The 16809-nt window shown below is 33.5% G+C and overlaps 1 protein-coding gene across 2 annotated transcripts in view; it reads right to left on the minus strand.

The window, feature by feature from the left end:
* LOC139856009 (flavin-containing monooxygenase FMO GS-OX5-like) overlaps positions 1-5286 on the minus strand; it is a 76047-nt gene extending 70761 nt beyond the window's left edge. Inside the window, exons 1-7 of one of the 2 annotated variants that reach the window (XM_071845256.1) lie at positions 4720-5286; positions 4397-4467; positions 3738-3887; positions 3578-3663; positions 3347-3480; positions 3071-3246; positions 2815-2974 (exon numbers count right to left, since the gene is read on the minus strand). In XM_071845256.1, coding sequence (XP_071701357.1) covers positions 2843-2974; positions 3071-3246; positions 3347-3480; positions 3578-3663; positions 3738-3887; positions 4397-4467; positions 4720-5245 — 1275 coding nt within the window. In that variant the 5' untranslated portion in view covers positions 5246-5286 and the 3' untranslated portion in view covers positions 2815-2842. Of the gene's footprint in view, positions 1-2754; positions 2975-3070; positions 3247-3346; positions 3481-3577; positions 3664-3737; positions 3888-4396; positions 4468-4719 lie in introns of those variants that run through there. The other variant, XM_071845250.1, reaches the window with a different exon arrangement.
* Positions 5287-16809: the final 11523 nt, after the last annotated feature.

Consider the following 16809-nt stretch of genomic DNA (forward strand, 5'->3'; position numbering starts at 1 on the left):
AGTCCGTTGCGTCGAGCGTTGAGAGTTGACTCTGGTCCCGGTTCCGGATTTTCGAACGTCCTTGCGTACAATTTAATATCTTGTACTTTGCGTTTTGAATCTTGTACTCTTGTAATTTCGAGACGTTTTTTATCAATAATTGGAACCTCTTTGATTGTATTTTGTACTTTTGAGCTTTTTGGTCGTTTGCTTCTTCAATTCGTCGAATCTGTCTTTTGTCTTCACCTTTTATTATTTAAACGAATATCACTTGTAAATAGAACAATTGCAACTAAAAGCTTGTCTTTCTTGAGGAATAATGCTATGAAATATATGTTCGTTTTTAGCATTATCAAAATTCATGAATCTAAATGATTTAGGCTTGCAAATCATATACTTTGGAATACAAAGTATGGCTGGGCTATGATCAGAGATGGCATAAGGCAGGAAAATACCATGAGCTTGAGGAATAGCATTCATCACTTCACAATTGATCATAATTCTGTCTAGCTTTTTTAGGGTGCCACACTTGGGATTCTTAAGAGATTTAGTCCAGGTGAATTGAAAACCAGTACTACTTATATTCTCAACCTCAATATCAGCTATACACTCATTAAACACTTTCATATCTTCAGTCAATAGAGAGCTTCCTGAAGAATGTTCAGATAAGTATCTAGTCACATTGAAGTCACCCATAATAAACCATGGTTTGTTAACTGTGATATTCTTTTGAATCTCCAAATCCTTCCAAAGTGGGAGTCTATCTTTCCCTTTATTACAAGCATAGACAAAACTGCAGTAAAACTTTACTTTGGTGCTTATAATCTCAACCAAACAGAAGATAGCTTGTTTTGTACAGCTGATCACCATAACATGAACCTTATTATCATCCCATCCTAAAATAATTCTGCAGCTGTTTAGACTATGTTGAATATTGGAGTCCACTTCCAGGTATTAAACACATTTGAACATGCTTTATGAATGTTAGAATTCTTCAGATGGGATTCTAAAACAATGCACATACATAAATCTTCATTCTTAATGATATTCTTTACTTCAGATTGTTTATCTAAAGTACACATACCCCTTATATTTCATGTTGCAATTTTGAAGTCTTTATGCATCATTGATTCTGGAATAAGATGTCATTTTCCATACCTTTCAATTAATTCTCCAATACATTCTCCTTTCCAGTGATGATAACATCTTCACTAAATTCATCTGGTTCCAAAATCTGCATTTGTTCCCACTTCATTTTAAAGTAGGCAAACATTGCATTTGTCCAATCCTTTGACTCATTTAGGTTAGGTTGTTTTCTTTTCTTAATAAACAACTCAACCTTTGAAAGATCACCATTGTGAATATTTTGACTATTTTGAACATTATCCTTCATGTGCAGAGCATCATATCTATTAGTGTTAGCCATAGGCTTAAGTTTTGCAACTGCAGCAACATGATTTTGCTTCTTAAAACCCTTATTTTTCTTCTTGACCTCCACATATCCCTCTTTATCATTTGACAATGCCTTCTGAGTAATAGCTTTTAACTCTTCCTCAGTTCTTGGCCTCACTTTGCATTCCTGCAAATTATGCCCAAAGACAGTGCAATGCTCACAAATAGAAGGTTTCCATTCATAATCCACTACAACCTTTTTTAAACCCTTTATTTTTTGTTCTTTGTCCTTATACTGAATCTCAACCTGCTCCACCAGTCCTTTTTTGGCCTCTGCTTCTACCATAATTCTTGCAAATCCAGCTCTCCCACTACCTTTGTGACATATATTTGCAGTTAATGTGTCCATTGCAATAGGCTTGCCAATTCTACTTGCAATAGCACTCAACCCCTTCACATTCCATGCCTCAAGTGGGATTTCTTTGAATTTGACCCATATAGGCACCTTGATAGGGTCAACTTTTTCAATAGACAAATCAGGATCCCATTTCTGCACAAGTAATGGCTTCCCATTAACCATCCATGGGCTGCTCTCAATGACCTTATTCATGCCTTGTTCATTATCAAACTTGAAGTAGCATATGCTCTTGCTATCCATTACAATGTCTTGTAAACCAAATTTACTCCACATTCTTCTCAGGTTGTAGTTTAGAGCATTATAAGACATATTACAACCAATAGTATAGCCACAAGCAGTTAATTGCCATTGTTTACTACTTTCCTCCACAAACTCATTTTCAAAAATAACAAACTCATTGCCAGTATCATCAACAAACGTAGGCACATATTCCAATTTAGTATCAATTGTGGTTTTATGAGTAATACTAGCATAAGTAGGTGTGTTATCATGAGCAGATTTAACAGGAGAATTAGCATTAAATGCACTTGCAGGTTCAGTTTGACTTACATTAACAGTATCAACTGCAGGTAGGTCAACAATACCCTTTCCACGAACAACAGTACTCTCAACCTCAGATACTTCAACAGATTCAATTGAATCTCCAGGTTTCTTCAATCCATTAATCTACCTCGAATCGTTTTTTAGATTATTGAGATTATGAATTGAATTATCAAATTTACCAGGAATTTTCACTTTACGAGTTGATTTTCTAGGTTTTGATGAATCCATGAAAACGAAGCAGTAAAAGACAAATCAGACCTAACAGAGATGCTCGCCTCTCATAACTAGATGAATTTGAGTGAAGAATTGCAGGAAAAAAGGTGTAACAATGGTGAATTTGGATCAATGGAGGCGTAACTGAATTTCCCGCCCAAATCGCCCTAGAGAGAGAGAGAGAGGAGAGATTCCTTTTAAATAAATATGGTAATTTTAGTCCATTGACAGTGTGTTGCATAAGTTCCTATGTTTGCTTTTAATGTTACCTTGATTAGTCATTAATGTTGTTATAATTCAACATGAAAACTCGTTTCTGAAATCGTTAGGGCTGGCAATCCAATGATCAAAAAGGTTCCTGCAGATCTTCTTAAGTCTATCTTCAACCTGCAGACCTACTTGAGCAGCTAACCAGTCCAAATATTCGAACTGTCAACAATTATATATAAACTGAAGTTATAAAATGAAGTCTGAAGGGTGACGCAAGCAAGCAAAAGTTAACAACAAAATAACTGTAATATAAACCTGAAAGAGTAGAGAATGAGTATAGTGCTTCGGGATCAAATTGTCTTCCATTTCTCGATAGTGTTTGTAAACATCAGCCAACATTTCGTCTTCGGATGGCAACAATATCTTCTCAGACAGCACCAGTGCTACCCACTTTGCTTGCAGCTCAAACATTGGAAATAAAGCACCTTGATCTTTACAAATGTAAGAATTTGAAAATAATTTTTCGTATAAGATAATATACATGTTTTGAGATAATGTTAGAAACAGCGAAAAGAGTAATAAACGACGTACTGAATGGTAATCCAATGAAACAGAGTTTAGGTGCTAATTGAGGAGGGAATATATGTTTGTAGAGTGGTCCAACTCGATTGTCGTCAACATGTACCATGTTGTTTGTTTTTAGAAAGGGGAAATGAAACTTATACCTGACAAAATACCGAATCGATATCTATTTTATTGGTGACTTATTGGAATTTAGAAAACGTAACATGAGTATTGTGGGAAAAGAGTAGTACTTCATACCCTGTGCAATGTAAGATTGCATCCGCTTTAATAGAATCTTGATCATCTTGGAACACAACGGTCCCATCATCATAAACACGATTGATCTAATGGAAGTTTAAAAAATCAAAACTTTTACATGTAATAAGTTAGTATAAGTTAGTATATGAATCAAATGTACCCTCTGATGCTGCCATATGTTTTCATAACCATCCAACTTTGAAAACTTGACATTTGAAGATCTGGACGAAAGATGAACCTCTTTGGCAGCTGTTGCGATTTCTCTAGATATATCAATTGCACTATACCCGCTCCCAATCACGACCACTACCTGTCGTTGTGTCAAAAATATTACCATACTTTAGAGGTGCCAAAATGGACAAGTAAGAATAAGACCAGTTGAGTGATGGAACAAAATGAAATTTTACTAAAAAGGAATGTTCTTGCAGGGACTAGAATTGTACTATTTGAAATAATAGAACTCAATCTATGATCTAACACTTGCCATGTTAGGGTCTGTTTTTGGGGGTGGTGCTTATGTACTTTTTTGACCCATTTAGAAGCTTAATCTGGCTGAAGGTTCTACTGGAAGCAAACTTTTAACCTAGGGAGTTAGGGGGAGAGGGATGACTTTCTGTACTTGAGGGTTGAGTATTGAGTCTTTTTATCTAATACATTGCATAAGCGGAATTGGGTATTGCTGTTGTTATATAAAGTTAATGCTCTAACGTCAAGCTGACCAAATTTACTGCATATACTTTTCAAGTAATGAAAACAAACGGGCCAATTATACATGTAACTACTCAGTTAATGAAATCAGAACAGGGGAAAGTCACGAACTTGATCTCGATAAGGTTCAGGAACCCGATAGTTGTGACTATGTACTTGTTTACGCGTCCATTTCTCGATACCTACCACCATTTTATCTTTTAAACTAATGATTAAATAAGATAAGATAAGTTTAATAATAAATAGTAAATAGTAATAGTAATAATAATAAAGTTAATCAAAATAACCATAGCTAACAGTACTCATGTTTCAATGAGCAGTCCTAAATGTAACGGTAAGCAAAATACATACAGCTAACTTGTATTGTAGGCTGTAGCACATATCTTCCCCGAAAATAAAATAAAATTAAAGTATAACGCACCATATTTACATACCCAGAGCATCATTGGCAACTCGGGGTTCGGTATTATGACCATTACAAACCACAACCACATCAAACAAATCGTTTTCAATCGAACCCACTTCCATCATTCGCCACTTAACTATAAAGCCACTACCTTTCGACTCAACATGTACCACGTCAGCATTAAATCGAATAACCTTACTAACTCCGAACTCATTAGCAAAACCTTGTAAATAGTTTAATACCTCTTGATGACCAGGAAACAATCTGGGATCACCGTATGTTTTGTCTTCAAATGAGAAATCGGAGAAGCTCATAAGTGGACGTGGGAGATTTGTTCGGAGAGAGGAGTAGAGACTGCTGTGGACAATTGGTCGATTTGGGTCGAGGTTGAAAATGTTTTCGGGTTCGACCCGTGGGTCGTAAAGCCAGGTTCCACCGATTTGGTTTGACTTTTCGAAGACCGTGACTTGGTGGTTTTCTCGAAGAAGTTCCCGGGCTGTGAGTAGGCCGGAGACTCCGGCTCCGATAACGGCTACGTTGAGAGAGAGTGTCATGATGGGTGGGTCGGTGGGTGGATTGGGTTAATTAGACTTAACCTGCCGGAGTTTTGGTACTTTCCGCCCAAAAAATGTAAATTTTGTCTGTTACTTGTCAAAATCAGAATTTAACCCTGTTTAACTCAAATTTTGATTTATATATTATAACAAACATGTAAATTTCCGCCCAAAAAATGTAAATTTTGTCTGTTACTTGTCAAAATCAGAATTTAACCCTGTTTAACTCAAATTTTGATGTTTGTTATAATATATAAATATATTATATAAATGAATAGTCAATTATTGATACACAAAAGTAATATTATTGTATTACCTAAACTTGTGATATTTTTGCTATAAATAGCCATGAATGCAAGCATTAAACTTGCATCATTTTCTCACACTTACAAAGTGTTTCTTTCTTTCTCTCCATTATCATCTTTGTTCTTACACTTCATTATTAGCATTCGTAATCAAGCATCAAACCACTAAAAGTAGTTATAAGCCTACTGAATTATAACACGTTATCAGCACGATAATCTTAATACTAATTATGGTTGGCTCTGCCACCTAAATGATATATGGTCGGTTATACCACCTGAATAATATATGGTAGACACTGTCGCCTAATTATCATTTATGTTACTAACATTTATATTTCTATTATCTAACATTTATATGGTCGACACTGTCACCTAATTATCATTTATGTTATATAACATTTATTTATGATTGCTTATATATGGTCGACAATGTCGCCTACTTATCATTTATGTTATATTAAATTTATGTTTAATGTTTATATACTTATGAATATAAATTGACTCTAATTTATCATGTTGTTTGTTTTAATTTTTGATAATATAAAATGTCGAATCTGGAAAAGCTTAAATTTACTCCTTTAGAATCAACGGGAAACAACTACATGCCATGGGTTATAAAAGTAAAAATGCATCTTAAATCAATGGGCATTCTTGAAACCATAAATGAAAACAACACTTGTTCTGAAAAAGAACAAGCAACGGCATGTTGCTTTATTCATCAACATATTGATGAATGCTTACAAAATAATTATGTGACTGTAGAAGATCCCCATGTTTTATGGGAAGGTCTCAAAAGCAGATTCAATAATCAAAGAGAAATTTTACTTCCAGCTGCTATGGATCAATGGAAAACATTAAGGTTCCAATACTTTAAGAAAGTAAATGAATACAGCTCAGCTCTGTATAATACAGTCTCACAACTTAAATAATGTGGACATGAAATAAGTGTTGCAGACATGTTGGAGAAAACTTTCTCCACAATGAATGCTGCCAACATCACAGTGCAAAGAAATTTGAGAATGCTAAAGTTCAACACATATCCTGAACTTAATTCATATCTCTTGGTTGCAGAGCAAAATGATGAGCTATTAATGAAAAATCAGCAATCCCGTCGTACTGGTACACTTGCAATCCCTGAAGCAAATACTGCAAATAATTATAAACAGGGACAAGGACGCGGACAAGGTCGTGGTTATAATAACCATCGCCATCATCATGCCAAAAGCCATAACTATGGTAGAAACCATCCTTATGGTAATGGGAATGGGCGTGGACGTGGCCGTGGTCGTGGCCGTGGTGGTCAAAGAAATAATAATCCACGAAAATATAAATATCAACCACAAAACAAGCCCACTAAACAAGATGTTGAAGAAAATTCTTCTAAAAATTCTGAAGAATCTTGTTACAGATGTGGTAGAATGGGCCACTGGGCTAATACTTGCCGAACATCTAAACATCTTGTTAAGATGTATCAGGATTCGCTGAAAGGTAAAGAAAAGGAAGTAAATTTTGTGGATAATATTGATCCAACAGTCACTGAGCAACCATCTGATTTATATGAAGATTTCTTGAATTAAATTAATATGTTTCTTTTATAAATAAAACGATTTAACTTTTGTCATCATGTTTTCTCAAATGTCTCAGTTCTATATGTTTTATCAAATGTTCCAGTTCTATGTTTGATGTTTCAATTCTATGTATGTCAAATGTTTCAGTTTTATCTATTTGTGTGTAATAAATATTTTGTGTAACATTTATATACTTACTGTTTGTTTCTTATATATGAAGTTTAATACGAATTCTGCTGGAACACAACATCAATCAAGTAGTGGAGATCTCTGTATAGCAGATAGTGGTACTACACACACTATACTTAAATCTGAAAAATATTTCATTGATTTGAAACCAACGGAAGGAACTATACATACAATATCAGGTGCTGCTAACTTGATAGAAGGGATAGGAAAGGCAAAATTCATATTACCAAACGGTACAACATTTTTAATTAATAATGCCTTATTCTCTCCTAAGTCAAGCAGAAATTTATTGAGTTTTTCTGACATATACCTTAATGGATATGATTATCAGTCAGTAACGGCAGAAAATGAGAAATATTTAAGTATCACTAACAAGAATCACGTGATTGAAAAACTGCCAAGACTTAATTCTGGATTACATTATACACATATAAATGTACCAGAAGCACATATGGTGATTAAAGAAAAGTATATTGATCCTGGTGTATTTAATTTATGGCATAACAGATTGGGTCATCCAGGATCAACAATGATGAAAAGAATTATTGAATGTACACATGGACATCCACTGAAGGATAGAAAAATCCTTCATGATACAATGGTTCCATGTATATCTTGCTCTCTTGGAAAATTGATAACTAGACCCTCACCACTTAAGGTTGAGAAAGAATCACCAATGTTTCTTGAAAGAATTCAAGGTGATATTTGTGGACCAATTCATCCACCACGTGGACCATTTAGATATTTCATGGTCCTAATAGACGCATCTAGCAGATGGTCTCATGTTTGTCTGTTATCAAGCCGTAATGTGGCATTTGCAAAATTTCTTGCCGAAATTATTAAATTGAGAGCACATTTTCCTGATTACATCATTAAAAAGGTGAGACTTGATAATGCTGGTGAGTTTACATCTCAATCATTTAATGACTATTGCATGTCTATAGGAATTGTTGTTGAATATTCTGTTGCTCATGTGCATACACAAAATGGTTTAGCCGAGTCACTGATTAAACATTTACAGTTAATCGCTAGACCATTGATAATGAGAACAAAACTCCCTGTATCTATATGGGGTCATGCAATTTTATATGCTGCTGCATTGATTCGCATCAGACCAAGTGCAAGCCATAAATATTCCCCCCTACAACTTGCTTTTGGTCAAGAGCCAAATATTTCCCACCTTAGAACATTTGGTTGTGCAGTATATGTTCCAATTGCGCCACCACAACGTACAAAAATGGGTCCTCAAAGGAGGTTGGGAATATATGTTGGATATGAAACATCTTCAATCATAAGGTATATTGAACCTATGACAGGTGATGTTTTTACAGCACGTTTTGCTGATTATCATTTTAATGAAACATTGTTTCCTAGATTAGGGGGAGAAATAAAAAATAAAGAAAATGATGTTTCATGGTGTGAACCTCAATTAAAGTATCTTGATCCTCGCACAAAAGAATGCGAGACAGAAGTTCAAAAGATAATGCATATACAAGAACTTACAAATCAATTGCCTGATGCATTCACAGATACAAAAAGGGTGACTAAATCATATATACCAGCAGTTAATACTCCAGCTCGAGTTGAGATTCCAAATCGGAAAACTGATAATGTAGTCACTCAAGAATCTATGCCACGTCTGAAACGTGGGAGACCAGTTGGTTCCAAAGATAAAAATCCTCGAAAAATAAAATCAGCTGATAATAAGGTAAAAGAAAGTGTTCAAGAAGAACTACAAATCAGTACTCCTACTGCAGAGGAGATTGATGATGTCAATACAGAAATTGCAATCAATTATGCACATTCAAAAATATTATGGAACAGAAATGAAATGAAAAATCTTGATGAAAAATTTTCATTTAATGTTGCATATGACATCATGAATAATGATGATGATCCAGAACCAACATCTATGGTTGAATGTCAAAATAGACATGATTGGGCTCAATGGAAAGAAGCAATACGAGCTGAATTAGAATCACTCAATAAAAGAAAAGTTTTTGGATCCATCATTCTCACTCCTAAAGATGTGAACCTGTAGGATACAGATGGATTTTTGTCCGAAAAAGAAATGAGAAAAATGAAGTTACAAGGTATAAAGCTAGACTTGTAGCTCAAGGTTTTTCTCAAAGACCGGAAACTGATTATGAAGAAACTTATTCCCCTGTTATGGATGCAATTACTTTTAGATACTTAATCAGTCTGGCAGTTTCTAAAAATTTAGAAATGCATCTCATGGATGTTGTGACTGCTTATCTATATGGATCACTTGATAGTGATATATATATGAAGATACCTGAAGGATTTAAGGTACCAGAAGCATCAAATGCAAAACCCAAAGAAATGTATTCGATTAAATTACAAAGATCTTTATATGGGTTAAAACAATCGGGACGTATGTGGTATAACCGATTAAGTGATTACTTGATAAGCAAAGGGTATACAAATAACCTTACTTGTCCTTGTGTTTTCATTAAGAAAACAACATCCAGATATGTGATCATAGCTGTTTATGTTGATGATCTTAACATCATAGGTACAAATAAAGAGATCCATGAAGCCATTCAACTTCTAAAGAAAGAATTTGAAATGAAAGATCTCGGAAAAACCAAGTATTGTCTTGGTTTACAAATTGAGCAGATGCCTAATGGTTTACTTGTACATCAAACAACATATACTAAAAAGATTTAGAAACGTTTCAATATGGACAAGGCAAAACCATTAAGTACTCCTATGGTTGTTAGATCACTCAATGTTGAAACTGATCCATTTCGTCCATGTGAAGATCATGAAGATATTCTTGGACCAGAAGTACCATATCTTAGTGCAATTGGAGCTCTTATGTATCTTACAAATTGTACAAGACCTGACATTTCTTTTGCAGTTAATTTGTTGGCAAGGTTCAGCTCTGCTCCTACTAAAAGGCACTGGAATGGGATCAAACACATATTTCGATACCTTCGAGGAACTACTGATTTAGGATTATTTTATTCTAACGAATCAAAACAAGATTTGGTTGGTTATGCTGATGCAGGTTATTTATCTGATCCACATAAAGCTAAATCTTAAACTGGATATGTATTCCTAAATGGAGGTACTGCAATATCATGGCATTCTCAAAAACAAACACTTGTTGCTACATCATCAAATCATGCCGAAGTGATTGCATTACATGAAGCTACTCTGGAATGTTTTTGGTTGAGATCAATGACACAAATCATTACTGATTCTTGTGGACTAGAACGCGATAAAAGTCCAACAATTATCTATGAAGATAATGCAGCTTGCATAGCACAGATGAAAGAAGGGTATATCAAAAGTGATCGAACCAAACACATACCTCCTAGATTCTTCTCATACACTCAAAATCTCATTAAGGACAACGAGATTGAAATGAGATATGTTCAATCCAGCAAAAACTCTGCTGATCTTTTCACGAAAGCACTTCCAACTGCTATTTTCAGAACACACGTTCATAACATTGGTATGAGACATGTTCAAAAGATGTAACAACTGAAGCGATGTCTACTTGAGGGGGAGTCAACTCCATGCTGCACTCTTTTTCCCTTAGCTAAAGTTTTTTTCCCACTGGGTTTTCTTTAGCAAGGTTTTTAACGAGGCAGTAACTTACAGTTGATCTTCAACAAACAAAATTGCTATCCAAGGGGGAGTGTTATAATATATAAATATATATATATATATATATATATATATGGATAGTCAATTATTGATACACAAAAGTAATATTATTGTATTACCTAAACTTGTGATATTTTTGCTATAAATAGCCATGAATGCAAGCATTAAACTTGCACCATTTTCTCACACTTACAAAGTGTTTCTTTCTTTCTCTCCATTATCATCTTTGTTCTTACACTTCATTATTAGCATTCTTAATCAAGAATCAAACCACTAAAGGTAGTTATAAGCCTACTGAATTATAACAATGTTAAATTTCTATAAAGCCCATAGATTTTTTATTTTACTTTTTTTTTTCTTTCTAAATAAAACAAAATAAATATAAATATAATATAATATAATAAATACATTAAATAAATAATAATAGATATATTAAATACGAAGTATAAAAAAAAGACATAAAATAATAATTTATTAAAATTCAACATTACATGGAATTAAAAATATAAAATAAATTAAACATCTTGAAACTCGAGATTACATAAAAAAATCTAATGCAAGGTGTGAAAGGTCGATGAAATGTTCCAAATATGCCCGACTAGATCATCTTATAGTTGTTTGTGAACCCCCTATATCCCTTATTTCTCCAGTTGCCGTATCTTGATCTCTTCCTCTATTTCATCATATACGTTGAGGACGATTCTCTACTTCCTCGATAATCATATGTTTCCTCCCACTGATAAAGTGCAAATTCATTATCTTTTTGAATCATATTATGTCATATGACATAACAATCCATTACTCTTTGCATCGTGTTTACTGACATAGTGCGTGAAGCTGTCCTTAAAATATAAAACCGATCTTAAAGAACCTCAAATGCTCTCTCTACATATTTTCAGTAACTAGCGTGAAATTTGGTGAACTTAACCCTTGGCTCATATGTGATACATGACACTCATGTGACAAGAGTCGCACAGTCACGATATATATCATCGACAAAGTAATAACCTTTGGTATTGCTATGACCATCTACCTCAAATGGTGCGAGAGGATCTGTTCCTTTCTTGAGGTTATCAAATATGAGGATTGATTCAAAACATTTATATCATTGTTAAAATTCGTCATCCCAAAAAAAAATGTCAAATTTACAAGTCATATAAGTCACTGCTTCAAGCATAATAGTCGGTTTAGTCCCTAAACCCTAAACTCTAAACCGTCTGTGTTAATAATTCAATCTAAACCTTAATTTCTAAACCCTAAACCCTAATTTCTAACCATAAGTTTTAACCCCTAATTTCTAAACCCTAATATTTAAACCCTAGTTTTTAAACCCTACAAAAAAACTCTGAAGTAAAACATTCATTGCAATGAATGTTATCATTTGTTTCTTCGAGAGTTACCCTGCCAAAATAATAACATTTATCACGAAGTGTCTTGTTTAAATATTCATATTTCAATGTGATTTTAATGCCTGAAAAATACTTTCCCCCCCCCCCCCCACCCCCCAAAGTGTTTCCCTCTTGATTATATATATATATATATATATATATATATATATATATATATATATATATATATATATATATATATATATATATATATATATATATATATATATGGGAAAGATCCAGCGCTAAGCAACATTTTTGGGATAAGGGGATAAGTGATTTTGTAATTTTTATATCTTTAGTTCTATAGATCCGATTAAAAAAAAATTTACTTGTATTTATTTTCATTGTGTTGATTCAGGAAATAATAATTTTTTTTTTTTGAAAAAAAAAACTCGTTAACATACATCTGATGCATGTTAGCTGCTGTTCATGCACCAGATGTATGTTAACGAAAAAAAGAGAAAAATGACTTAGATTAGTGAAAAACGGTGTTTATTGTTTAGTAATTAGGGTTTAGAAATTAAGATTTAGGATTAAATTTTAGGTTTAGAATGAGTTTTTAATACGAACAGTTTGAAGTTTTGGGTTTACGGAATATACTTAATTGTCAAGTGTCAGATAATTTTAAGAATTCAATTGTGGTGAGAAGTTTGTTCATTATTTATTAAAAGATAAAAATTATGCTCTATCTAATTGTCCATAGTCTTTTTTGGAAGATTATTGATCGAGAAAAGTTACAATTTTTCACGTATGAATAATAATGGTGACGAATTTACTTAATACTCCAGTCGTTAAGTGTGACGTGACGGACCAACGAAGAAAACATGTGGATATCAGGATATGTAGCTTGAGTCGAAGGGCATCCATGTGAAATACTGAAATCATTCATATTTGTATCCCCCATCTCACGTGACGTCTCTATCACTATCTTCTCTGTCTCATTTTATTCATAATTTATTTACTCACTACATTGCATAATAATTGGCAACCAACAACTTTTTGATCTAAGATATGTCGATAAATTATCAATCATAACCTTATCTAGAACATGTTAACTGAAAATTATTATATTATATTATTATATTATATTATATTATATTATATTATATTATACCTTCACATACTAAAAGGCGTGGATGATTCCGTCGTTTCAGTTATATCGGATTGTCGTTTTGATTTTACGTTTACATTACAACCGGTCCCTCAACTTCGGCTTAATTTACACAACGCCCCCTCGACTTTACACTTTTTAGGGGTAGAAAACGTAAATATATATATATATAATTTTATTAAAATAAAAGAAACTAATCTCACCGGAATTTTTAACGGGCCCTATCTTCTCGCTCGGTGCGAGTTAAATTTTTCCGAGACCACCGTTCAACTCGAAAAAAACTGATGAACACAACGGGACTAACTACGCACGAAACGGACATCGTTAAAAAACACTAAATATATCGAGCTATATTTTATATCGCTCGGTGCGAGTTAAATTTTTTCGAAATCATCGTTCAACTCGAAAAAATGTAACGAACACAATGGGACTAACTACGCGCGAAACTGACATCGTTAAAAAAACACTAAATATTTCGGGCTATATTTCATACATATACATACACGTACAACAAACAACTCAACCTATTAGATATATTAGGTACCAAACAACATATATCCAAATTCGACCGCGCGTTGAATACAACCGCAGCAACGCGCGGTCGAATTTTTTTTCTAGTTATTAAGAATGATATGCTTAAGAGTTACTAATTAAAGTAGTTTCTTATCAGAGCGATTCATTAACAGTTATTGAAACTGATCGTGAAATAGGCAAAGTCTGAGCATTCTTAAGACCAATCCCAACCATGACATCTTCATCAACACTTTCTCAGCGCCACATCAGCTTTCTCTCTCACCTCTTTACTCACCACTTCTTCCCATAACACATAATTGCCAACCATGATATACATCTTCAAATTTTATTATTATTATTATTATTATTATTATTATTATTATTATTATTATTATTATTATTATTATTATTATTATTATTATTATTATTATTATTATTATTATTATTATTATTATTATTATATTTAATATTTCTAATTTAAAAATTAAATAGAATACATGTATACCTTCTACACCACAATTTAAACCACAATTTAATTTGTGGTTTTAGTGATAAACTAGTTGTGGAGCCCTCGCTTCGCGCCGGGGGCTTCGTTTTGAATGCGAGTTAAAAAAAAAGTCTTTCCTTTTGTGGATCTATTATGTAAAAAAGAATTTTTTTCGACATCTAACATTGAAGGGTTGTTCTTTTTGTGAAAGTTGCTTCTTTTAGCGTTAAAGTTAGTTGATCTATTTTGTAAAAAAGAATGTTTTTCGACATCTTTTGGTAGCATTGAAGGGTTGTTCCTTTTAAGAAAGTTGTTTCTTTTATTGTTGGAGACAAAAAAAAAAGTAGCACAGTAGTGGCCTATGTGGGTCCTACTGTTTGAGCGCAGTGTACAAGTCGGTAAAGCGTGGTGGGTGTTATTATTCAGTATTTTTGATGTTAGTGATGGAATAAATAATAATTTAGAATGTAGGTATAAAGTGGGGGGTTCGATTTGTATTTTAATGGAAGTTAGGGGGTTAGAATATAGGTATAAAGTGAGGGGGTTCGATTTGTATTTTAATGAAAGTTAGGGAGTTAGGTTTGAAAAAAATGAAAAATTGAATAGTACTATTCATAACAAATAAAACAAATTTTGTCTATTAGTTATATTGGTAATAAGTATAGAGTAAATAAACACTCTTCATCTTCTTCTCCATCAAAACATCCTCCATTTTTAAACATCCTCCATTTTTTAACAAAACAACATAAACTAAAAAAATTTAAACAACCCAAAACAAGCTATATACCCGTTGAAATGCAAAAAAAAAAACATATACATGCCGTCCTCGAATATGCTTGGATATGAAAACTTATGAAAACTTTCAGGGCGACGAGGCTGAGGGCGGTCGAGGGCGGCCGAGGCCGGCCGAGGACGGGTAGATTGCCATCGGTGCCCCTCGGATGGAGGTGACGATGACATGGTTGATAACTTGCTGTTGAGATTGGTCTAATTAAGAATTGATTCGTTCACCTCATTTAGAATAGAACAATTATAGCCTTGGAAATGTTCATGATCATTGGATTTGGTCTATATCTCAGGCCAGTTCATGATTTCAGGACAAGGCAAATACCTTGATACTCCATAGTCCTATATTGATAATCATTATTTCACTTTACATTATTTTAAATTAATAGTCTACTTTTATAGATATCGATATAGATATATAACAATGAAATAAAGTTATTACATACTCTTAACTTTTGTATAAAAAAAAAGATAAGTAAAAAATAAGCGCTAAAACTATAAAGTAAAGAAAAAAATGGAGTGCAATAATAAAATTTTGAACTATGTATTTTTTTGTGTGAGAACTATTAATATGTGAAAGAAAGAGTAATATATATTTTTCTTCAATGCAAAGTACAAGTAGATGGATCAAGTCTATCCCTATGAAAGATAATAGTAGCCTAGTAAATTGGGTCGGGTTGAAAAGAACAAACAGAAGAATAAGAAGGTGGATTGTGAGAGACTCGTTTTATGGGATGAAGATGAGATTGGTGCTTCGGACAATTTTTTTTACTGTGAATTTGCATCAGCGGATCATTTATTTCAACGACCCTTATCGTTTGCACCCACACACGCTAGAAGGAAACTCTCACCCGAGTTGCTTGGCAACTAATTGCGGGACCTGGGTTGCTTGGCAACTAATCGCAGGATATTAAGAGAAAACCTTTCGCTCCCAGAAATTGAACCCGGGTTGCTTGACAACTAATCGCGGGTCCTTCCACAATGAGAAATGTTTGATTCCTCTATGTGTGCAAGCCACTCTATATGGAAGTAATTCATCTAACGTGACTTCGTTCAATTTCATATATCGAAAAGGTATGGTTTGCATATCGACAAGGCGGACGGGATTACAAATCATCCGGATTAAAGGAATGGGAAAGACCCCTGCGAAGTTGGTTATTTGTCCTACGTTTTAGGTGTGCTTGTTTGTTTTTCTTAATTTGTTTAGTTCAGGCTTAGATCGTGTGTTTTGGCATTGGTATGCTTGTCCTTATCTTGTCTAATCGCTATTGGTTTTGTTCGCTTTGTTTTGTGATTTCGGTATTGGTTAAGTTCGGTTGGAGTTAGCGCCGTTTTGTGACGTTTACTTGTTTCTAGCCTTTTTGATTTTATTTTGTTTGTATCAGTTAGGGTCCTTCATTTTTTGACGAAGACTTTCTGTTTTAATAATATTTGTTATTTAAGAAAAAAAAAAATAAGATAATTACTATTAATTTATATTTTAGCTGTCATCAATTTTATTCATGCGAATTCGAAATGAGAGATAACATGTCCGATTGGCTAAAAGAAATAATATGATGCACACTTCTGATTTTT

This window comes from Rutidosis leptorrhynchoides, chromosome 1 (genome assembly GCF_046630445.1).
Source record: "Rutidosis leptorrhynchoides isolate AG116_Rl617_1_P2 chromosome 1, CSIRO_AGI_Rlap_v1, whole genome shotgun sequence".
In the NCBI taxonomy this organism is placed as follows: domain Eukaryota; kingdom Viridiplantae; phylum Streptophyta; class Magnoliopsida; order Asterales; family Asteraceae; genus Rutidosis; species Rutidosis leptorrhynchoides.